The 24,770-nt window shown below is 42.6% G+C and overlaps 2 protein-coding genes across 2 annotated transcripts; one reads left to right on the top strand and one right to left on the bottom strand.

Moving 5' to 3' along the window:
* Nucleotides 1-1,113: 1,113 nt before the first annotated feature.
* On the top strand, nucleotides 1,114-15,720 carry wasf3b (WASP family member 3b). Its single transcript, XM_055037377.1, has 9 exons — nucleotides 1,114-1,207; nucleotides 7,585-7,731; nucleotides 10,033-10,167; nucleotides 10,317-10,470; nucleotides 11,275-11,392; nucleotides 11,646-11,827; nucleotides 11,902-12,177; nucleotides 13,639-13,961; nucleotides 14,380-15,720. Exons 2-9 carry the CDS (start codon nucleotides 7,599-7,601, stop codon nucleotides 14,535-14,537), a joined length of 1,479 nt encoding a protein of 492 aa, XP_054893352.1. The 5' UTR covers nucleotides 1,114-1,207; nucleotides 7,585-7,598; the 3' UTR covers nucleotides 14,538-15,720.
* Nucleotides 15,721-15,850: 130 nt separating this feature from the next.
* gpr12 (G protein-coupled receptor 12) lies at nucleotides 15,851-24,445 on the bottom strand. Its single transcript, XM_055037378.1, has 2 exons — nucleotides 24,227-24,445; nucleotides 15,851-22,182 (listed from the first exon to the last, which is right to left on the bottom strand). The coding sequence occupies exon 2, from the start codon at nucleotides 22,180-22,182 to the stop codon at nucleotides 21,154-21,156; it is 1,029 nt and encodes a 342-aa protein (XP_054893353.1). The 5' UTR covers nucleotides 24,227-24,445; the 3' UTR covers nucleotides 15,851-21,153.
* Between the last annotated feature and the right edge of the window lie 325 nt (nucleotides 24,446-24,770).

The following is a 24,770-nucleotide window of genomic DNA, read 5'->3' on the forward strand; positions in this document are numbered from 1 at the left end:
CTGTTTACTCTGCTTTAAAGCTTGGAATATTATAACTTAACTCTGATTTAAAAATGTAAACAACTTTATCCTTAAAATATGAAGGAGAATACGATACTCCTTGATCTAAAGAAATTGAAGTTGGTTAAAAAGAATTGTCTGGCAAGGCTTTAGGACTCCAGTAAGATGCAGAGAATACATTATTCACAAAGGATGCATGCTACAATTAATCTCACTCCAAAAAGCTCCTACCTTTCTGAGCATGCAATATCAAACAAGAATCTGCCGCATAACTCACTCGACCGGTCACACCAATCAAAAAATGTGCTTAAAAATGACAAGTCAATTGCATTTATTTAAGCAGAAGATATTGGACACCAAGTAAGATGGGGAAGAGGTGGAATAAAAGAAAGCTTCTCAAAATATCAGCTACTTTTAATATGTTAATTTTGACATTGCTATCTTGTATTTGTTTTATTATTTGACCAATAAAAGTGGGAGCAACTCAGAGAGTTCTGGAAAGCATTAAAGCATTTCAAAATGCATTGATTTTTCTTCCTTTACTGTGCAATAATGTGACATGTCTCCTTTGCTTACATGTCTTTTTTTTTTTTTTTTGCTTTTCTGTTGCAGACATATTTTGCTGACTATTTTCCTCTAAGCACACAGTCGAAACACTAGACCATAAATCTGGATCAGGTTTTGTTGAACCTTTTTTCTGAAGGATGCTGGCCCAGCTATTTTTGTAATACAATGCTCAGCTTACTCATTGTATCAGTGCTTTGTGTCAACTTAGAAGCACAATCAAAATTTCGGAGGCTGCTGTTCGGCATTTTAGAAAGTATCCAAATGAAGTAGCGATAAGATTGTAAATATTATCATTTATAGCATCTGATGTAGACATGCTAGTTGAATGGAGAAAAATCCTTTGAGCAACGCCCAGCTGTGGCCCCGCCTCTTCCATTCTCAGCATTGCTTTAGAACTGGGGAGGTTCCCTGTCAGTCATTCTCTTACAGAGATCCCATTGGCTAACTGGAACGTCTATCACGTGATAAATCCTCTGCTCTGAAATATGATTGGTTGAAATGGATGGTGGGCGTGTCTTCATCCTCAAAGGATTTTCCCCAGAGTGGCCAGACGGGCAGGGGGACACAGGATGGCAGAGCTAGTAGGAGTAACTAACGGGACATGCGGACGGAGTGATATCTTCTAATATTTCAAGTTCTGGTGAGGGCTTTATGATACTTTTTACAATCAACAGTGACACCACGTATTTTAGTAGTGACATTTATATAGATAAGCCCGCAGACTCTGGTCTAATTTGACCAAACTAAATAGTCAGAGACTGGACATAAGCTAGCTAACCAAAGTGGTCAGTCTGAGCGGACCCCCGGCGTACGAGCATATAACACCCGAAACATTGGATATTATCCCTGCTGCCTGGTTACTTGGAAGCTATAATAATTCGTGCTTATTAGAGAACCCAAATCGGTTAAATTTTGGATTATAAATAGAAGAAAATTTGGGGACCGAGAGATGAACAGATGTGGGTCAGTCCACTGGTAACGAAAAGCGACGGTGCGGAACAGTAATTGATCGCGGTTGCCATCAATTTACGCCTCGGTGTACGTGTGTGTGCATGCTTTTGTCAGCCTGAGGGGAGGGAAACTGAAGAGAGTGCTTAAACGTGAAATTTAGACATCTAAATAATACATTGAAGAAAGAAAAAACACCAAATATGATTGGTTGAAGTGGCTAAACTGGAAATGGTAAGGATGGAAAATGTCATTGCAGTAAAAAAAAAAAAAAAAGAGCGGCTAAACTTGACAACATTTTGATTAGTCAAGTAATAATTTCCTACAGTGTAAGTTTATGTAAAAATACCACGCACAGCAATTTACAACAAAAATAGATAATTGAGTTTTATTCTAAACTGATTATAGCACATTGATTTGTACCTTCATAATTTTTATTTTGATATGTATTTGATCGAACCATAGTTGTCATATTTACTTGCATATATATATATATATTTGTTTTTAGCAGTCAGTATCATATCTGTCTGTAGAAATAGGGTCAATCCTAATTGTCCTGGTTACAGTTAGCTCCTTAGCAGATTTCTGTCTTTCTCAATCACAAAAATCTCAATGGGTTAACGCTGTAAGTTAGAGCTATACAACAGTGTTACTTTTTCAAAAGATATATTTTAATATTTAATCAACCCCAACCGCAGTTGAGCTGCATTTAGGTGATTTGTATTTGGTTGGCTATTCTGACAACATTGGACTCAAGCGCTGTCCAATGTGAATTTATGTTTAGTAAATTGAGGAGTAGGGATGTTATAGCTGTATTGAAATCAGTATCAGTTGATGTTAGTCATTTCTTAACACATCCATTTAGTCCCATAAGTAAACTGGTGTCATTAACAATGTTTATTGCCATCTTGTTCATGTGTTTTTGGGAGGAGAGGAGACTGGCCATGTGGTATTTGTATGGGCATGTGATAGTGAAGAAGAGAATCAATGTCGATGGTGTGGCCACTTTTTCCAGTGCCGAAAGGATAAGAAAGCATATACATTATGTAAAATATTGATGCAAAATTTGGATGTCGTCCCAAATTTTCTTACCGATGCATCCCTATGGAATCGACTTCCTTTGCCCTTTTTGCCTTCATTAAGTTAAGATAGAGACAGCAGCAGCCAACATGCCAGAAAACAAGAAGAAGAGTGTGGGAAATCTTCCTTGTCACATTGCCTTACAGAAAGAAGGCTGTAACAGTCAGTGGACCGACGCAGATAATACTCCATGTGAAACTAGTTCCAAAACGGAACCTCTCAGTTGTACTAGAAGCTGGACGTAGAGCATGTATTACAATATTAAAGATAAAAAGTGGCCTAAAACGCCCAAATTATTAGGGAGAAAAAAAGGCAAATATTGAATTACCCACTACATTCTTTTCCCAGTACGTCAATAAATGTCTAATTTAAATATAACTGTAAAGGTTTATATAAAAAAAGGAAAACCACTTAGAATAAGGTAGTTTTTGTTTCACTGTTTTAACATTTTTACTATTACTTTCTCCACAGTTATGCTTTCTATCATTGCAGTAACATGTTCAGTGCTATGTGCCTGATTGACATGAAACAGTGAGAAATAATTAATTGATTAATAACATGCATGCATCTATCTGTGGCATTTTGATATAAATCAGGATTAGCTGCTCCTGCAGGCTCAGGCTACCAGCGGGACTTAGAATGAAATTTATACTGTCTTAAAATATAGTAAACAAAAAAACTAATTAAAGCCTGATAATTATTATTTTTTTAAAGCTGATTGTTCATTTGACCATTTAACAAAACCTATCTGGTGTGTTTTTGGCATCATACTTGATACAATGATTTTTTTTTCAGTCATGTAGTTGTTGGAAAAACATTCTTTTTATGTGATTATGTAGAATATATAAAATATTGGTTTTCATGTAGTGCAGCAAATTTTTTAAGTAAGGTACAAACTTTGTTAAAGAGGTTGAAGTAGATATTAGTATCAACATTTCTGGTATATCTGGTGAAATTTGACTGGCACTGTAATGCGTGAATGGTGATAACTGTGTAACGACTATCTCTGTCACATCACCTGCTTCACTTTGGTCTCTTTTATATGCTATAGTTCTTAAATTTAAAAATAGGTCAAAATCAGACATCAGAGTCCTCTTTTCATCCCAGCAGGATTTTATATTTAAAGGAGTTTTTCCCAAATTCCACTACGTTTATCCCTGAATATTATTAGAACCAGTAGAACCTGGTTCTCGTTTTGTTTTTAGACATCATATTTGGGGCAGTGAGGTCTGACGTAATCCAGGATGCATTATTTATAACATCAGAACAAGCAAAACAGCCTCCGACACGAGAAGCTGGACGTAGAGCATAAATTGGTAATGACCCGCCTTTCAGAACTTAATGGAGCTCTCAGGTCTGTAGTAGTAAGGCCCGGCGGCCGCAGGGGAGCCGAGTTTCGTCCCGGATGCAGCCTGAGCGTCACGTCTCGAAGGATGAAAGGTTGGGTTTTTTGGGCTAACTACTGGGATATTTGAGAGGCTACCTGGTGGGAGTTTTTTTTGGTGAAGGGCTGAGTGTGCATGCTGCGTTGGAATAATTAAAGCGTCCAAACACATGACCCTGAGGAAGCGTTAGGCACCGTAAGCACAGGAGTGAGGATATCTGTCAAGTTTGAGTTCAGCCTTTTCAGAAGAAGGAGAGCTTGCTTGCTTTTGGGGGGCTTAGAGAAGGTTGGGGAAGAAGATGAGGAGGAGGAAGAGGAAGGTGGAGGGGAGGGGGATTTATGGGAGCGCTAGTGCTGTTGCCGTGTGAACGGAGCTCTATTGTCCCGGGAACCTTTCAGTGGTTTCCCTGAGGTCCCTCTCCAGACCCATCCCCCCACTCAATCCAGCCTTTCTCCATCACACAAACACAAAAACACACACACACACATATATATATATATGCTCTGCTGTCTCTTTCCCACTCACCCTTAAAACACACTCTTTCTCACACACACCGTCTCATTTACTGCATCTCAACTGTCACACTCTTATCCCACTTTGCGTCTCATTTAGCGCGCCCTCCTCTTTTCCCTTCATGTCTCACAAGCAAGACGAGGCTCCCACAGCCCCACAACCCTCCGGTTGCTCATTATTTCGCTTCATCAGTGTGATTGTCATGCAAGCCAGACAGTGTGAGCAAAAACATGCAATCTTCTAATTTGCATCACCTCCTTTCCAACAGAAAACACAGTGTTTCCAAAGTGTTCATGCAGAAAGCTGAAAGCCGTGGTTTTGGGACACTTCAGGCATCTTGTTGGCTGGATTAGTCATTCTTTGTGGCAGCCCATTATGGGTGTAATTTTACACTTTGTTTTAGCTTGTTGGCATGATGCTGCCGGATCCAGTTAGGAGTCTGTGGGTGGAAATCATTCTGGCTGACTGATAGCTAAACAGATGACATGTAATTACTGTGGTTTCCTATTGAGAAATGATGCTTCATCATGTCATACATAAGCAAATTTGACTCTTTTACTCAGTTTTACTTTTTTTTCTGCATGATTCAAATGATCAAATGAATTTTAACATAAAACAGAGAGAACACGAGTGATGACAATGGAGCACGTATTTTGGAAAGCTGAGTTTGACTACACCGGCCACACCCAAGCCTGAGTACTGCCACACCCGTAAAGTCGAGAAATCCTTTTAATAAAACCTGTCTGATAAGAGGAAACGGGCCAAAGGGTCTAAAAAAGCAACACATCATGCCCTGATCTTGGGAAAGTAAAGAAAAGTTGAGAATCAATGGCATTTACATTCACTTTCAATCCTAAAGTTCTTCAAACTCTGACAGATTCACGGTTCAAAGCAATTTTTTAATTTTATCAACATTTTTCTTCCAAATGGAGAGTAATTATTGCGAACGAGTCCTGACTTGAATCTGCTGGAATATCTGTGGATACCTCAAAGACCTGGAATACATCAACACAGATAAATCATCAAAACAACCATGAGAACCGCCATTAATTATTGAGAATAGTGTGAATAGTTTTCAACATTCATTTTAAAGAAAAAAAAATACTACCTAAGTTCTGTTCCCCAAAATAGATTCCATGTAATATTGTTTTATTATCTTTCACCTGTTTTGTTTTCTACAAGCATCTTTGTTGCATAAAACAAATTATAAATCTAAATCAGCTGGAGGTTTGAATACATTATGGCAGGTCAGAAAGGTTTATGAAGCCATTTCTGAGGCCTTGGGAGTTTCATAGTATTCTTGGAGGATCAGGACTTCACGTTTTAATTTGTCGCCAAGAATTCCATTTTATTCAGGTTTTTATTCTGTGTTGTCTATGTTTCATGAGCCAGTGTGCTATTATTAGCCCTGTGTTGGGCTGCCAGGTCTCCCGTGTCGATGCAACCCGCTTTTCTCTCTTTTCAGAAAAACTGTGCAGTAAAAACACTCTGGAACCATAACTGAGCCTGGATCCTTTCGGGGACATTTTGTTTGGTAAACTCTCCTTCTGATTGTCCAGCTGCGACTGTATTGTTCTTTCCAAGCGTTGAGCTGAGACGGGAAGGTTTGCTGTGACACCAGAGAAGGACCAGGAAACAGGAAGAAAACTGGAGCTGCAAAAACAGGAAGCAGGCAGAGGGACTGATAAGACGACTGCTCTCTGATGCTCAGAGAGTAAGAGTGTGTGGTCCTACTGCGCCTGAGCGCTAATTGAGATAGTCATGTTCAGATTTGCAGGGATTGGGAGCAAAGCGCAGTTTATTGTCTGCAGAAAGCCAAAGAAAAGAGAGCGTTGCCTCCGGGTGTATTAAAGTGTTTGTTTTTATTTCTGTTTTTCTTTTTTTGTGCTAAGCAGAATCTCTGGCAGTGACAGTTTTCCAGCTGGACCGGTGACAGGCTAGTCTGGGATTAGCTGGCATGTTGTATCTTCCCATCACTAAAGCTTTAATCTTTCCTTCGGTCACCAGGAGTCTCCTGGCTTTGGTCGTCGTTCCCAATCTTCCCATCAACAACTCACGCACACACACACACACAAATTGTTTTTACAGAACATACAGTGCTTTGCAAAACATTTTGGACCTTTTCCACATTTTACCAAATTACAGCTACATAACTTGGATGTGATCTGGGGCAGGGATTTTATGGGATATACCAACTTAAAGGAAAATTATACATCGTTTTCATCATACTAAATAAAAATCTAACATCAGACAGGAACCACGTTTCTCTTTCTAGACGCCAAATGTGAACCACGTTTCTATGCAGTGACAGCTGGAAATATCCACCAACATTCCACATCTGGAGTCAGCAATTTTTACCCCCATTCTTATTTGGAAGAAAGCTCAAACTCGGTCAGATTAGGGGGAGAGCGTCTGTGAACATCAGCTTTCGAGTCTTTCCACAGATATTCTCTTGGATTTAAGGCTGGACTTTAACCGGGTCATTTTAACATAGGGATTTACTCTGGTCTAACTCTGGATGAAGAAAAACATCCTCAATGCATGTTGCTGCCATATTCAGTATGTCTTGTCACTCGTTTCGTTGGCCATTATTGCTGTCCAGCGCGACACTTTGTTTGTAAATATGTATTACCCAGAACTCCTCTGGTGATCAAGTGTTCATTAAAGGAATGCCGTCTTTTTGCATTAAGGCAAAAATGTTTTTGATTTTCCTTTTTAAAAAGGTGATTAAATTATTATTATTATTATTATTTTTCATATTATGCTGTACTTTCTGTTTTCAGAGTTTTTTAGAAGAAGTTTTGTTGCTCCTCATCAGTTTCGATTCGTGACAGGATACTGACACGTTTCTACACTAAGCAATTAAATGTCTCTCTTGGGAAATTAGACTGCTTTCCGATATATAAACTTCAGCATTGATCATTGAAGTAATTAGGAGTTTGATCAATGCTTTGCTCATTAACGCCTCAGCAGATTAGATGCTGACCGTCTACATCTGTGTCTCATCTGATGTGTGTGTGCGTGTGTGTGTGTGTGTGTGTGTGTGTGTGTGTGTGTGTGTGTGTGTGTGTGTGTTTGCTCCTCCCTCCAGTCTGAGGCCTCGCCATGCCGCTGGTGAAGAGAAACATCGAGCCGCGTCACCTCTGCCGGGGGGCGCTGCCGGACGGCATCGGCAGCGAGTTGGAGTGTGTGATGAACAACACCTTGTCGGCCATCATCCGCCAGCTCAGCAGCCTGAGTAAGAGACACACACTCCCTGAAGCAAAGCATTCACACCACCGCTTCACGTTTTGTTGCCTCCAGTGTCCACGGTCGAGCTAAAGAAAAGCAATACCACATGATGGTGCTGCCGTCACCATGTTGGAACGGCGTGATTCGGGTGATGTGCTGCCCTCTTTGTTGAGTTGTGGTTTCGTTTAACCAAAGCATCTTCTTCCAACTAATTGCAGGCGACTTTCAATTAAACAAACTGCTGCTTAAAATATGAATGTCTGAGTAAATCAAAAGAGAAAACAGATTGAAACTCTGGCAACACCGCCATTTAGCTTAGCATGAGGATGATAATTCTCTGCGGATCCTCTCTGCGCCGGCTTCATCATTAATCCTAAAGCTGTGATTGATTTGTATGTCGTCATGGTTACAGTGGTGGCGGGGTCACAGGGCTCGCTGCAGGCTTACGACAGCCTCGCACTGGGACACAGAGCGCTGAAATGTAATCATTTCAGACAGCGCCGCAAAAGGACCTGATCCGTCCAGTGGCGGGCATGTGACCGAGCTGCTACTCTCGGGGTGTGTATCGGAGTGTGTGTTTGTGTAAAAGCTGTTTATGCGCTGGCCTGTCGATATCATGGTCCACAGCAAAATGGAGTTTTTTACAGCCCCATCCATCTTCCATCTGCTTTCTGTTCCCACACACATCAACACACTGTTAATGGGTTTTTATTTGCTACTTAGCTGCGTTCATTTTCCAACTCTCGCATGAACTGTGCTGAAAGTTTCTTGTGGGATAAATTAAAACATCTATCCTCTCTGCTTTTTTGGCCCCTCCGTATCGATTCTGTCTGCGTCTTATTGTGTCAAGTTCCTGCCAAGGGAGTTGGCCTCTTAGCAACAGCTGTGTGGGTTAAATATAAATGCTTTCAAGGGCCCGACAGAGGAAATCTACATACTCGGTACGCCGTGGATGTTTTTGTGCACATGTGTGCGCGGTCAGGCCATAAACAGAGGCCGGGGTCGAAGGACTCAGCATGACGGATTTGGGATTCTTCCTTCCTCTAAATGTTTTTTCTGCAGCCCATCCTGTCAGCAGAAATAGCCCTGTGTTCTCTATAGGACGTTGGACATAATGTTCTGCACTGAAATAGTCATGAAAACTATAATAAAACTTCCCCTTTTTGATTTCAGTCAGGGTTGCAGTGAGCAACAATTTCCAATTTTAGGATAAGACAGTTTTTCCTACATTTTCTCCACTTAGCCACAGCTGTGAATGGCATGAAGAAACTATTGCTTAGCTTAAAAGTTTTTCTCATTTTCTTTAGGAAGCTTTAATTAGATAATAAAGTTGTTTTTTGTGTTTTTTTCACCTCTAAATCTGCCTTGAATCATAAATATGTCAATAAATTTGGACTTAATGCTCTCTGTGGTTGTGAAGTACAAACTTTAATGTACTTCATTGGTATTTAATGAGCAACACAAAGTAGTTTGTGATCGTGAAGTGGAAGAAAAGTGATGCAAAATGAAATGTTAAAAATTTCAAAATAGCATTTTTTTTTTTATAAAATCCTTCATAAGTCATGTGTTCAGTGGCGCCCCCAAAGGACAGAAGGAGGTGCCACGGCCCCACAAACCTAACCATTGCTCGAGTAACTTTTGTTTTCAGCAAACATGTTCTGGTCAAATGGGACCAAATCTGAACTTTTGCATCCTTGCATTGAAAATGCTTTATGGTAGAAAACTAACAGTGTATGCTGTAGAGGCAGCATCTCGATGTTGGGAATGCTTTTCTTCAGTAGGGACAGGGAAGCTGGTGAGAGTCGATAGAGATGAAGTTCAGTGAAGCGCTCCAAACGATGTGATGGAGCTTGAGAGAGAGGTGAAAAATGCTGGCAGACACAAAACCCAAAAATACACAATGTAGAAAGATTTGCCAGGTGTTTCAATGTGCTAATAGTAAGAGGTTTTAGTTTCAAATTAGTCGTTCTACGTTTCTCCTGTAAGAAATGTTGAAGTTTGGTGGCGTAATCATATGCAGCTGTTTTCGGTCACTTGCTGCACACTAATATCTACAGAGATCAATTTGGATGATTTATATTTGACTCATGTTAAATTATTCATGAGGTAATATCTTTATGGAGTCGTATGAGTTACAGTTCCCAGCACTGATCCTTTGACTCTCGTTATGCGTTGTATCACATTGTCTTTGTATCGATCGGACCTCAGGCCCAGTGGGGATCCGCTCGGCTTGGATTGAAGATTAAAGTCTCCGTCCTCCTCCTTCAGTTTCCCATCAGTTTTTTTCTTTTCCTCCTCTTTTCTCCAGGTAAACATGCAGAAGACATATTTGGCGAACTGTTTAACGAGGCCAACAATTTCTACCTGCGTGCCAACTCTCTGCAGGACCGTATCGACCGGCTCGCCGTCAAAGTCACACAGCTGGACTCCACAGTGGAGGAAGGTGGGTAGAAGGGTAGCGCAGCAAGCCGCCATCTGTCACCAAAGTGATGTCAGTCTTGCTTTTCATGATTTCTAATTACTGAAAATGCTTTTTGTTTTCATAACAGTGGAACCATTTCTCCATTTTTATCTCACTGTTTTTGTTCTCAGTTTCTCTGCAAGATATCAACATGAGGAAGGCCTTTAAGAGCTCAACCACTCAAGACCAGCAGGTGGTGTCCAAGAGCAGCGTTCCCATCCCGGTGAAAGAGATGTACAACCTGAGCGACAAGCCGCCGCCGCTCACCATCCTCACGCCTTACAGGTCCGCCTTCTCCTTGAACTCTGACAGTCTGCTGGCTGTTTACTGGTCAAATTCCTCAGAATATGCAGATTAAAGAGGCCTAATTCTTTATTAGGATAAATATTATTAGTATTTGATCAGATGCACATTTTACTACCTTGTCTTTGATAGTTACATATATTGCAAATATATTACAAATTAAAATAAACAGCTATGATTTTGAAAAATAAGAAATTCTGTTTAAAAAGCCCTAATTCTGAGCTTAACGGAGCTTAATTGAAGTGTTTGTGCTCCAGCGATCAATTTGCAGTTATGTTTTTACAATGTTTAGAGGAACATGATGGCATTTCTTCTTTTATTTATATTCTAGTTGTCATTGCTCTTAATCTTTATTTTATGCTTAGCTTTTGGTATAGATTTTGTATCTAGCTCTGCAAATGTTCACAAAATTGAAAGTCCACATAAAATATTAATACTGGAAACAATATCAGCCCAAATGTTCATATTTGTGCATCATTAATGTCTTATTCTGATTAGCAGAGTGGTCAATTATAATATTACTAGAATCTCATTGATGGCAATGAAAAGTGAATTGTGCCAAATATTAGTGGGGATGTATACAGATATTTAGCTTCTAATGAATAATTTGAAGCTTAAATTGATGTTAATTGTAAAGGAGATACCACTGGAACCTAAATTGTTTCTTTATTAGCCAAAAAATAACATGTTGTTCCTGTTGATGGTGGGTGGATATAAACCTGATCTGTATCCATTCAGGAGAGATCTGCATACCATAACATCCGCATTTGTTTTTTCATTTTTTAGAGATGATCACAAGGAAGCCCTTAAATTTTACACGGACCCGTCCTACTTTTTTGACTTGTGGAAAGAAAAGATGCTGCAGGACACGGAGGACAAAAGGAAAGAGAAGAGGAAGCAGAAGGTTATGAAGCTGGCTGGGATCTTCTCCCAATCAGTGCTAGGCTTTGATTTCCCACAGTGCTTGTCTGCAATCTGCTTACGAGATTTTAATTGCTTTCCAACCACAACTTTCTCCGATATTATGAAGAGTAAAACAAAGTAATTTCAGTGGAACTTGGTTTCAGAAGTGCTACCATCACAACTTTCGGAGAACATTTTATTTCCAAGTCGAATTTGAGGTTATATTGTGTTTTTTTTCTTACACTTTACTGCAGGAGCAGAGGCGCTGCGTGGATGGGACACTGCAGAGGGAGGTCAAGAAGGTCCGCAAAGCGAGGAACCGTCGGCAGGAGTGGAACATGATGGCTCTGGATAAGGAGCTGAGGCCAGACCACCGGCACACAATTCACAGAGACAGAGCCGCCTCCTCTGAAGGATCCATGTCACCAGAAAACAGGCACTTACGGAACAAAAACTGCATTTTTTTAAAACAATTTTCATTCCTATCACTGACTATATCATTTCTCTCAGGGGTCAGAGTGTGGATCAGCATCACTACCCCAACAGCATGAACCATGCCGGCCACGCCCACACCTACTCCGGCCCACCGCCCAGCATCCTGGCCGCCCAGATGGCTGCAGGACACGCCCCCCGGGGAGGAGGCGAACACGACGGTAGAGGCAGGACCATGATGGCCTACCAGGGCGGGACGCTGGGCCGGCCGCACCACCACCAAGCCCCTCTGCCTCTTCCACCAGCTGAGGCCATGAATGGCGGCTCTATGTCTCTGCCACCAATGGATTACAGGTAAATAAAGTTTAAAGCAGGGGTTAGATTGGAGAAAGCTACCAACACTGCAGGTCTCCATCTAAACTCACCAACTGGACAAGGAGAATATTTAGGGAAGCAGCTGAGAAAGCCAAGCGAGCTCTGGAGGAGAATCTGTCAGTAACAGGATAGTTATTTGTTATTTACTCCAAAAATCTGACCTTTATCTAGGAGTAGCAAGAAGACGGTAATACCAATTTTAAATTTTCCTTCCACTGTTTCAACCTAAACATAAAACACCTACATCATTGAAACAGGAGGCCTTTACAGCTTTACAGTTAAAAACACTCTCTGGCAGTTTTAAAGGTTTTAAATCATGTCTTTAAAAATCCAGAATAATATTAATTAAGTTTATTTATTTCAAGGGGTGTATCAAAAATGATCATTTTATGCCATATATTATTTTCTTATCAAAAACTTGGATTGCTGCCTTGATTATTTCATGTATTTGATATTTCCTTGAATTTGCCTTGGCAACCATTCAGGATTGCATAAGAAGTTTGTCTATTTCCATTTCATAGAAACTACTTCTCAGTCCAGGAAGCCTAAGTATTGCTGTAAACAAGATACTGGAGGTGCTGCGATGACGTGCTGAAGGCAGTTTTAGATAAACAAGAGCTTTTTAAAGAGACTGATGTCCAATTTCACAGCGTCAAATTGCGGAGTTTCTTTTCAGTTATATTCAGCATTTTTGCAACAGAAGGTAACATAGATAATTAGTTGTGCTATAAATTGTCACAATATTCTTGGAAATTACTTAACACTGCCCCTTTAAAATAAACATAATATAAACATTATATAGTATGAATATAATAGAAGTGCATCCAATAGTCCAGATACATTTAGAGTAACATTCAGGAAGAGGAATTTTCAGCTTTCGTTCTTCTCAGTATAGCTTTAATTAATTGCGGCTTACCGGCATCACTTTATGTTTCGCTCTCTGTGTTTCCATGAGGTTAAGGTTCAATCTGCAGCACATTGATCTCTTTCTTCAGCTGGTCTCCAGTAGCTGTATTATTATTCTTCTGAGGTTAATCTTAAAACCTTCTGGTGTTTTTAATATGTGTGTTTCTCAAAATCTCATTACCTGAGAAGGATTCACCTTCTTTCATTATTCTGCTTGAGCAATTAGATTTTAATGACAGAACAAATGAGAAACAGGGGACATAATTGTCTAGTCCCTGGACACTTTACGGATTTAATTTACAGGATCCAGCTAACAAAGGCTCACTTCTTTCCTTTCACACAACTCTGAGCTTTAACTTACCGCCAAATGGCTTTTCTTTGTTCAAATAGTGCCTGCTTTTGCTTGGTATCAAAAATACTTAACAGCTCAGGCTCTAACATGAAATGACTAACGCTGTGTCATTGCTGCCACCTAGTGTGTAGCTGCTGGCTGCTATGGTTTCTGTTAACTTATCCCTCTGTCTTCTTCTGCAGTATGGACGGCTATGCCAACACCGGCCCTCCCCCGCCGCCTCCTGCACCCCTCATACCTTCTGCACAGACGGCCTTCGCCTTACCACCCGGCGGCCCCATGTCCCCCGGCCCAATGGCCATCTCCGCCGGCTACGCTCCGCCTCCGCCACCTGTATGTGGAGCTCAGGGGGCTCCTCCGCCTCCCGGCCCCCCGGGGCCACCGCCTCCACCCGTCCCAGCTGGTGCCTCCCACTCCACATCCTACAAGATGTCTTCCGCGGCGCAGGCTGAGAACGCGGCGGTCAACGACGCTCGCAGTGACCTGCTGGCTGCTATACGCATGGGTAAGATTTACTCCACTTAATGCAGGAGAAGATGTAGATGAAGCAACCCACTTGATGGATTTAATAAGAAAAAACGTCTTTCTGGGTTTTTTTTTTATTCATTTCCATGTCAGACCTCAGTTTAAATCTTTTTTGGATTGTCAGTACTAAAGAGATCAACCAGTGTCGTTCTCTTTTTAAGAATATTCAGTACAAAAAGATGCCATAAAGGTTAAGACAGACACAGAGTGAAAAAGTGAATCTTTTAAAGGCCAGTTTCGAAAGGTTACAACATACTGTGATTCCTTGGATGAGAAGAAGGAATATATTTGGGGTCATTTATAACTTTTGATTGAGTTTATTCTAGAGCTGTTCTATTGTAGAATAATTCTCCCCCATTTCATGAACGTGCCAATAAAATGTGCTTTTCTGTCTGCAGGCATCCAGCTGAAGAAGGTGCAGGAGCAGCAGGAGCAGCAGGCTAAGAGAGAGCCGGTTGGGAACGACGTGGCCACCATCCTGTCGCGCCGCATCGCCGTCGAATACTCCGACTCGGAGGACGACTCGGAGTTGGAGGAGAACGATTGGTCAGATTAACATAAAAAAAACAAAAAACAACAACATGGAACTACTGAAACACGTTTCGTCACACGCTCACACTGTGGAACACTCCTCACTGCGACACACCCACAGACCATCAGAGACGCTGTAAAACACAGAAGCTGCACCTGAACACAATCACATGCTGTAGGGTCAATATAAGCTGTAATGTTTAAACTGGAAAATGCAAAAATACTGTACAAATATCGACCACTCTTCAATCTGTTGACCACTGAGCTTCATTCTACTACTTTGAAGCATTGTAAATAAACCCCAGTAGATGTGTCTCTATTATAACACTATAACACACCATGTGAAGGTATTTACTTCCTGTATAGTTGGAGCTTGAAACTATTAGAGCTATTAGAAAACCTTCCTCTTGCCCTAACTTGTGTACTTATCTTTTTTTAAAGTGTTTTTACTGACATACTTGTGTATGTATGCCATAGATCTTGAGGTAAGTCTTTAAATTGTAGATAAATATAACTGGAAGTATAGGGAGAGTTTAGTGGTGGCTTTTTGAAAGGGGCAGATCCGCTTTGGTTTAAAATGGGGTTCTGAGGGATTGTTACTAGTAATCAGTGTCTTACTTGTAGTGGCCATTTAAATGACCTGTTTGGAAAAACTGAGATCCTAAATGGATTTCTGCTGTGCTGAAGATACTGACCGCAGGTAGCAACTCCACAGAACCCCAACTTAACGTGACTTGCAGAAGTATTTATACCCTTTGAAGCTTTTCAGATTGTCATCTTACAGCCACAAACTTTGATACATTTTATTAAAATTCTGTGTAACTGACCAACACAAAGTAGTGAACGTAGAAGTGAAAACACCAGTCATATTCTCAGAATTTCTTCAGAATAAAAACGTAATTTTTGTACAACTTTGTTTCTATTTTGTGTTAGTTTCATCTCAGTTATGCACCACTTTGCGTTGGCCTGTTACGTGAAATACAATAAAAATACGTCAACGTTTTTTACTGTAATTTGACAAAGTTTGGTGTTTAAAAAGCTGTCAATGGAAGGACTATTTGTGAAATGTCTTATTATAAATGAGCCACCTGCGCTTGCAACCGCTCCCTGCTGTGAATGTGTGTGTGTGTTGGGGAACGTGGGGCGGGGCCCTAGTTTGTAACTGTAACCTCTGACCCAAAGAGAAATAAATTCATGAATGAAGGATCGCTCCTGAGCCTTGGCGTCTCTTTAACGCTCCGCTCTCGTCGCAGACGCACCTGGCCGCAGGACTTCGGTTGCCATCGCAACAGTGCTGCTATGACGGGAGTTGCCAAGGAAACAGTGAGCCACGACGAGGATGGAAAATAAACACTGGTTAGAGAAAAAAAAAAAATCAGTGGAGGCAGGAGTTTTATGCACAGCACATGTTTGTCTTTAATACAAAATCTCTCAGTGGAGTGCACTAACCAAAGCAATAAAAAGTACATCTAACACCTTGGAAAAATAGACGCCACGTTCACATAAACATTGTTTTTCCTTTACAATATTTCAGTTAGGTTAGTGCAGGTTGATTATCATTAATACGTTTCGTTTTGCAGATAAATTATTCGTTGTGCCATTTTCACCCCCCCAAAAAATAAAGTGCATTTCACATTGAAAATCACATCTACACAAGATGCTGTTACTGTGACTTCAACTTCATCTCCATCTTAAAAAAATGAATACATAAACAGCAACACACACTCTCACGCTCACACACACACATTCACAGGCCCTTGCGTGTTTTGATGCTTAGCTCTAAAATAGTAACCATCAGAAAGAAAGACGCCTCGTCCTGCTGGTCCAACATCTTTTCACTGATATAAAAAGAAAAAAGAATTTGTTCACATCTTTGTGCATTATTATCACAAAATAAATGCATTAAGTAGATAAACAAGGTGTTTTAAAAAAAAACCCCGATAATTACACCCAACCCCGAAGTTCATCAGCTTTCCTTGATACAAAGCCCTTATTCAAATGCTCAGCAATGAAAACCTTGTCAGTACAGCTGCAACAAGAGATTCACATTCCCCGACTGTGTGTCGATTCAATTCTCAAACATTTGCCCTTACCGTCAGTCAGCAAACATTTAAAAAAAAATGAATAAAATCTGCTGCATATTGGAAGAGAGCAAATGAATCAAACGTCAACAGAGGGAAAAAAAATGGTGCAACCCAACTCTTCCCCTCAGACCAATGAGCTTTGGTAGCACCGTGCATGGTGGTAAGAAGCCCCCCTCCTGTTCAGCAGGCCCTATTTACAGAAACAAAACTCAGAAGGAGCTTGATAGATACTACATTCAGAGAAAGGCTTTACAGCGCGCTCGTGTCGTACAACGTCAGACACCTGAAAGGAGGAAAAAAGGAAATACAACCTCTGAGTGACCGTAACAAAATAGACTATTCTACAAAAGGTCAACAGTAAAGGTTTATGATGCGTCTGACCTGCAGCACCTTGCAAAAACCATTCATACCTCTTGAACTTTTCCACATTGATGTTGCAACTACAGGCTTCAGTTCAGCTTATTAGGATTTTACAAGACATTGTGAACAGTGAAGTGGAAGGGAAATTATTTTCTACATATCTCAACAATGTTTGGTATGCAGTAGTTTGCATGTATGTAATTTTCTTTACCTGAGATGTAAAAGAAATTGAAAATTAACCCACCCTAAATATACCAAGATTGAGAAACATGGTGGTGGTGGTATTATGCTATCAGGATGCTTTCCCACAACCGAAGCGGGTTAGCTGATCGGTGTTGATATAAAGGACGGTAACCTGTTGGCTACATTGGAAGGGTTTAGATCAATGGTGTCCAAACTGCGGACTGTGGCCCATTTGTGGCCCTCACAATCATTTTTTGCGGCCCTGGACTACAATGTGGCTTCCAGCTGCATATTGGCTGAAGTAGAAAAATATATATTTTTTCTTATGAAGCAAAAGGCCTTTCAATACAATGCAGATAAATTAAAAATCTTTTCAAAAATAAAAATATTTGCAACACAAAATATCAATTTTTATTAAATAGGTTTTTGGCTTTAATAAGAAGAATTTTATAGTAGGCTGACTTTTTTTTAATTATTATTAAGATTTAGCTTAATAGGATATTCTACTTGTTAGACCACAAAGCTTTCTAGCTATACAGGAAAAGGTGTCTCTGAATGCAGGTGGACATTTCTTAGATCGTTAATTGTAGAAACATAAAACAAGAAAACATTTTTGGACTCTGTGGTTGAAATGAAACAAAAAGTGGACCCGGAAAAGTGGTGTGAACACTTTTTGCCCGACACTGAAGGTCTACCGGTTTGAGCCTCCCTCTGCACACATTCCCTCGCACAGGCTACTTTTCCATGATTCCAAATGTTGATTTTCATTTTCCAAGCTGACCTTCCAGTCCTAAAATAAATATTTCTCTCCTGCTTCGAAGAAAAGTTGAAAACTTGAAGCTCCTGGAATGTCGTGAAAAGGCTCAATGAATCAAACATAAAAACAATACAAATAATAATAAAAAACAACAACTCATCTCTGTATTTGGAAGTAGCCGTTTTTAGCTCATAGGATCGATCATTCAGAGGTCACTTGACAGACACCTGCCTCAGCCAGGCTGATTTAAGCTGGAGTGTGACGACAGAAACCCCAGCAGGATTGGGGTGAAAGTTCATTCAGAGTCACTTTTCCCTTTGGCTTGAAGCGCCAAAAACGTCCTGGTCCCACTTCCCGCCAAGAAACACGGAACGAGGCCACTTTCCTCCGAACCGACAGGAAGACTGACAGCGTAAATCCTCTAAGGTCAGGGGTCTCGACGACACAGGAGACACATCATAGCGCACATGTGCGCGCGCGCACACACACACACACACACACACACACCCAGAATGCCATGCGACTCAGAATAGATGCACAGTCATAAAAAAAATTTAAAAATCCCTTTTTTGTTATTCAAGCCGACAACGCCTAGTGAAACCTTATCCGCTCAGGAAGGCAGAGGCAAACGGCGAGAAAAAGAACTTCACAACCCCTTCCCCCATATGACAAATAATCAGAACCCCATCCGGGTTTTGTGGATAAAATGAGGCAGTGTTTCACCAGGATGAACGAGCAGCTCGGTCTCAGCACCGACCCCCCGGGAGTGATTAACCCAACGCTTCCTTTTGTTGTGTCTTTCACTTTTCCAGGAACGTTGTGGTGCTTCACGGAGCGCGGATGTTATTGCTGTCTGAGTATTGCTTCGCATCTAAAAAAAATAACTACCGTTCAGGCTAGTTATTGCTGACAAGAGCTGGAGTAACAGTAGAACCAACAGGTGATTGGAAACAGTAACTCAGAGCAGCTTGGAAGTGATGAGGCTCACATACACAACGCCTTGCAAAGGTTCTCCGACCTCCAGGAGCTGTTCTGAATCTACCACGTCACAAGCAGAAAGTGTGGTGTATTTCACTGGGATTTTAATAGATCAACTAAATAAAAGTAAGGTGGGACAAAACTTTAACGTGGTTTAAGTTTTGTCCATGGTGGTGGCAGTATTATGCCATGGGGATGTTTATTTTTTTATTATTATTATTCCTCAGCTAGAAAAGGAAAGCAGATCAGATGAGACCAGAATTAAAACTGCGTGCGGAGCGCTGTGTCAGCACCGCACGTCACCCTGAACACACCATGAAAGCACTGAGAACAAGCTGGTGGCAGCATCATGCTGCGGGGACGCTTCGTCAGGCACAGAGAATCTGGTCGGAGTCGGGTGGGAACGCGGCTGGAGCCAAACAAAGTGCCAGCCCTGGAAGTAAACCTCCGACAGGCTGCAGAGGTTCACCTTCCAGCAGCAACAACCCAAACGTTCCCCCGAACACCCTCAGCTGGAGGTTTTCTGCAAAGTACTTGCAGCGCACAAGACTTTTGATGCAAATTTTCTTCCAGTTCTCTATATTACGCTCAATTTCTTCCCCCCCCCCATAAAATCCCAACGAAACACATTTAAGACTAGTTGTAACGTCGTACAATGTGAAAAAGTTGAAAACTTTTGCAAGGCATCGTAATGCTGAAAGCAAAACAGCAACATTTAAAATAAAAAAAAACCAACAAATAACAGCTCCCATGACCTTGGTGTGACAGTTTTAGCTCTTATAATGCAGCGCATGTGAGGAACAGGGTGGTACTTTGTACATGGACAAAATGATTTGGGTCACGATGAAGTCAGGCAGCAGATAGCCTGCAGTGGCCACGCGCGGCGCGGCCTGGACTGTGCTGGTTGCATGCTAATTACAGCTAATCCCGTTAGTTAAAGTTGCTGCCCTGTGTTGTTTTTGCTCTCGCAAACAGATGCACCCCGACAAGAAGAACACAGCTGGGTGGCAAAACATGGATTCACAAAACAGAAAGTTTTTTTTTGTTTGTTTTTTTACAACAACAACCAAAAAAAAGGAGCTGACAGGGGGAAAAAAATACATCTTTATAATTTGGGTTGGTGACGTCACAAGAGGCACAAGAACCAAGCTGAACAGCCTGGATTAGCCTGGATTATGATGGACGACTCTGAACGCTGATTCTGAGCTGAATTTCGAGCCAGACGTTCAACCCTGTGTTGACTGAAGAAATTGATCGAAATGATGAACGTAGAGGGGGGGAAATGAAACAATAATACAAACGGATTTCGTCAGAAGAACGCTGGACAGATTCCTCATACCTTTTGTGATGTCACAGCAGGCATGTTTGTGCGGATGCTTCCTCTTTACGGGATTTCATTTCAGGTAGAAACAGATGCACCTCGTAATAAAATGTTTTATAGATTGGAAACTATATCTAAAGTGAGTTTGATTGATTTTGAAGAAAAGTCTGGCGTGGTTTTGCTTTAAATCTAATGGTTTTGATACCTTTCTGATTAAATCACAAAACATTGAGCTATTTTGGAAAACTTTGGTGAATTGGATCTCCAATTAGATCCTCAGATGTCTTTTTAAATAGTTAGATTATTAACATTTTTAAAAAAGAGTTAAATATAGGGTTTCTTTTTGGTTTGGTATATATGAACTAACAAAAATACAGAGGGCAAGTACTGCTAGGACGGGTCTGTTTGGAGCCTTTCTTTTTGTTGCGCATTTATGCGCAATCGACAGCCAGAAGAGGGAGGAGACAAAGCTGGGAGGAGGGGAGAGAAATGGGCGAGGCGAGGAGAAAAAAAAAGAGGCTGGATTTCTTCCTCGGCGTCTGTGGAGCGGATCAGAGAGCATCGGGTCTATTTTTAGCTCTCCACGTCTGCTCAGCTTTCGACGCACGTCCAGAGTGCAGTGGCGGCGGCGGCGGCAGCAACCGGGCGCCGCTGCTGCTGCTGCACCAGACGGGCTTCAAGTGTTCCTCAGCAGGGATCACTTCTGTGCATCATGAAAACAAGTAAAGCTACAGAGCTGTCAGAGGGAACATGGGGATGCGCTTTCCTGCAGAAAGTGAGAACACTCAGAGTGGGCAGGATGCAGCCCACCTGGGAAGACAGGGAGACGCAGCGGGCTTCTGCGCCTCCAACCAGAGCTGCACCCGCATCCCGACGCTGCGGCCCTCCTCGTAACGCTGGACGGCTCCAGCGGAGGAGCAGAGCTGACCCCCTCTCGTCCCACCCGGGGTCTCCGAGGTCACACGTCGCTGGGCGTCCGGGCACGGTGCGCCACGCTGGTCGGCACGCAGCCACAGCACACCAGCCACAGCGCCTTCTGGATCTCCTGGTTCCTGAAGGCGTAGATGACCGGGTTGATGACCGAGTTGTAAGTGGCAGGCACCAGCGTGGCGTAGGTGTACAGCGGAGGGTAGGTGTAGTCGGCTATGAGGGAATAGACGGTGAACGGCATCCAGCAGGCGGCGAAGGTGCCCAGGATGATGGCCAGGGTGGACACGCCCTTCCGGGTGGTGACGTAGTGGGGCGTGGCAGCCAGGAAGTGGTGCTGCAGGGCGATCTGGTGGGCGTGGCGCATCACGATCTTGCAGATCTGGACGTAGAGCTGCAGCATGAGGCCGAAGAGCAGCAGGAAGGAGACGGACAGGACCGCGATGTTGTTCTTGGTCAGAGGTCGAACCACGCTGCAGGTGACCTCCTCGGCCAGACAGTTGACCCCGGTGACCGGCAGCAGGCCGAGACACAGGGAGAGACCCCACAGCAGCACCAGCATGGTGTAGGTGAAGGCCGCCGTCCGCTCAGAGTTGTAGGTGAGGGCGTAGTATAGCGACAGGTAGCGGTCGACGGTGATGGCCAGCAGGCTGAAGACGGAGGCCGAGAAGGAAGCCACCACCAGACCCACCGTTAGCAACTGGGCCGAGTCTGAGCGGAGCAGGTAGGCACAGGTGAAGTGAAGGACCAGGCCCAGGCCGGCCAGCAGGTCGGCCAGAGCCAGGCTGCCGATCAGGAGGAACATGGGGGCTCTGAGCGTCGGGTTCTGCCAGATCACCAGCACCACCAAGGCGTTCTCGCAGGCAATCAGGGTCCCCGATGAGCACAGCACGATGTCCCAGGGGTTGACCAGCAGTGGCAGCTGGCTGGGCCGCAGGGGGGAGTCCTCCGCCGGGAACAACCCTAAGCTGGTGCCGTTGTCCATCGGGGCCCCGCTGGCCCACGCTGTGGGATCGGGGCTCAGCCAGCTGGGGGAGACTGGTGGCTCCATGTTCCCCATCTGAAATTAGAGCACACACTAAAATCACCACACGCAGAACGTTCAGGGGGTAAAAACACAAGCTCCATCAGTCTGTGGTGAGTGAACTGGATCGACTTTCCTCTTCGTCTTTGCACATTTTGTTCAGTCATGGAGCAGGCATAAGAATGTGAGCTCAGTCTAGACAAGGCAAGTTTATTTACACCAACCACACAGGAGGTAATCCGGAGAACTTGACTCCGCATCACAGGAAAGACAGAAAGACAAAGCATCAGAATAAAAGCCTTGCCTGAAGGTAAGATATGGATTTTAAAGAGACAAACAAATGTTTGAAACGGTTCATCAGTCAGATTGGTTTGATAAAAGCTAAAATAAAAAAGTTATGCTTTCAGTCCTGACTTAAAGGAACCGATCTCCCTGATCTCAGGTTTTCAGGGAGTTCGTTCCAGAGCTGAGGAACAAAACGACATGCCATCTCACCTTGTTGAGTTCTGGCCCGGGGAACACCGAGTTAAAACAATCTCTGAAGACCAGGAGGTCTGCATGGTTCATACTTGACTTGCAACGCAGAAATGTATTTTGACCCAAAACCATTTAGCGTTTCATAGCAGAATTTTTAAATCTGTATAGTACAATTATTTGATCCATTTTCCTGGTGTTGGTCAGGACTGGAGCTGCAGACCGACCAGAAATGATGTCACTGCTGTAATGCAACCTATTCAAATTGAAGGCGTGCAACAGTTGTTCCATGTCTTCCTTTGACAGGACATCGGTCACCATTTTTAAGATAAAGCTAAGCTGATTTAGTAACAGAACCTGGGAAGAGCATGGACCGCAGCATCAATAGACGCCGATCCACTGCATCCACTTTCAACCGAGCCCTTGATAAAATACCGCCTGTCTTTTTTCAACACAAATTCATTCACAGACTGTTTGCACAGTTAATAGGTAAGTCTTATTTTTGATATAGCCACTCTGTTCATACAAAATGCTAAATTAACCTCAAACGTGAATGTTTAAAAAAGCTTGAAACTAAGGTATTGGCTTTTATTTCAGGATAATTATTGTGCAGAATTATTTCGCAACTAAAGGAAAAACACGCATTTTCCCGTCTGACTTTTTTTTTTTAAATTGTCATCTGTTCAAGTGAGAATTGCAAACAAACATCACAGAACTATTACTCCTTTTTCGTTAGCTTTTTTCAGTTTCTTCGGTGTACAAAAATCCAGCTTAGGTTCAACCAATAAAAGTTTTTTTTTTTTTTTTAGATATTAAACTATGTCAGATATCTTTTATTTTTTACAGTAAAGTGCACAAGTTCCAGTGTGGAAACTTATGCTCAGCAAAAGATGGCGCCCTGAGCATTCGCCCACATCATCACCAAAACAGCCAAAGACACATGAATAAATCTCTTGGATTGTTTTGCTCTCTGATGAATGTTTTTCCTCCACAATAAATAAAAAAAAGCTGGGCTTTGATCACTTTGATTGAAAGCAGTGTTGTTGTTTTTTAATTGTTTTTTTTTTTAAATCACATTCACTCATTGCTCGGCACAGTCTCGGTTTTCTGAAAGTGGTACTGAGTGTTCTCTTGGCTCTGGAGACCAAACGCTCAAACACCACACTCTGCATTTACACCTCAGTGGAGAGGTGTGACGGATTGAATAAAGTTATTACACCAGAGGTCTGCTACGGTCAAGAAGATCAGCGGGTAACCGAAAGTCGATGCTTTTGCACCAACTTCCAGGTTGCAGAAGTCCGTGTGGACAGCGCTGCCCTGCCAATGGCCACCAGCTGCCAGAGAACACGCCGCACCCGTCACGCAAACGCCGCCACATCCCTGCGCACCTTGCTTTGGAAAAATGGCATTGCGCCTTTACGAGCTCAGCGCGCATAATGAAGGTAGAGAAGAAGAAGAAAAAAAAAAAACATGCGTTTCTCCATACATGCAAAAGATGCTCAGTAATCACCACTCTTCCTTCCATCCTTCCATCCATCCACTCTTCCTTCCATCCATCCACCCATCCTTCCATCCATCCATCCATCCATCCATCCATCCATCCTACCTTGACTCTGTGAGGTGCGACTCTCCGTCTAGATGGAAGAACGACGGCTTTGTGTTCCCATGTTCGGGATGCAGATGATGCGGCGCCGGCGGACAGAGACGCAGCTCAGCGAGGAGAGGAAGAGGAAGAGGAGGAGAAAGACCGGGGAGGGAAGAGCGCAGCGGCGGCTCGGCCACTGACGGGGCCGTGGTCTGCGGTGGTGAGGGGACGGAGCGGCGAGTGGAGGAAGAGCAGGAGGACGAAGAGGAGGAGGAGGAGGAGGAGGAGAAGAGATGAAGGTGGAGATGAGGATGATGATGATGCTGAAGGAGGAGTCCCAGAAGAGGCCCACTGGTTGAACCCCGGTAATTTGCCTCGCGCTTCATCAAGGACAAATTTATTGCCGAGTAAACAAGAGTTGTTGTTTTCCCCCCTAAATATGTAATTCAGGAGTTATTGTGGAAGATGTTTAACTTGTTTTTGGCGGGACGGGGAGGTTGCTGGATGCAGAGTCGCTTTGACGCCCCGCTATTCTGGTTCTGTCTGAGCTATTAACAGCAACCCC

Source organism: Poeciliopsis prolifica, unplaced genomic scaffold (assembly GCF_027474105.1).
Source record: "Poeciliopsis prolifica strain line A6 unplaced genomic scaffold, Auburn_PproV2 SCAFFOLD012, whole genome shotgun sequence".
NCBI classification, from domain to species: domain Eukaryota; kingdom Metazoa; phylum Chordata; class Actinopteri; order Cyprinodontiformes; family Poeciliidae; genus Poeciliopsis; species Poeciliopsis prolifica.

Coding starts and splice junctions, on each gene's coding strand:
- wasf3b (XM_055037377.1), top strand. CDS start 7,599: ATGCCGCTGGTGAAGAGAAACATCGAGCCGCGTCACCTCTGCCGGGGG. Junction 11,393..11,645: donor AAGAGAAGAGGAAGCAGAAG/GTTATGAAGCTG, acceptor ACTTTACTGCAG/GAGCAGAGGCGCTGCGTGGA. Junction 13,962..14,379: donor GCTGGCTGCTATACGCATGG/GTAAGATTTACT, acceptor TTCTGTCTGCAG/GCATCCAGCTGAAGAAGGTG.
- gpr12 (XM_055037378.1), bottom strand. CDS start 22,182: ATGGGGAACATGGAGCCACCAGTCTCCCCCAGCTGGCTGAGCCCCGAT.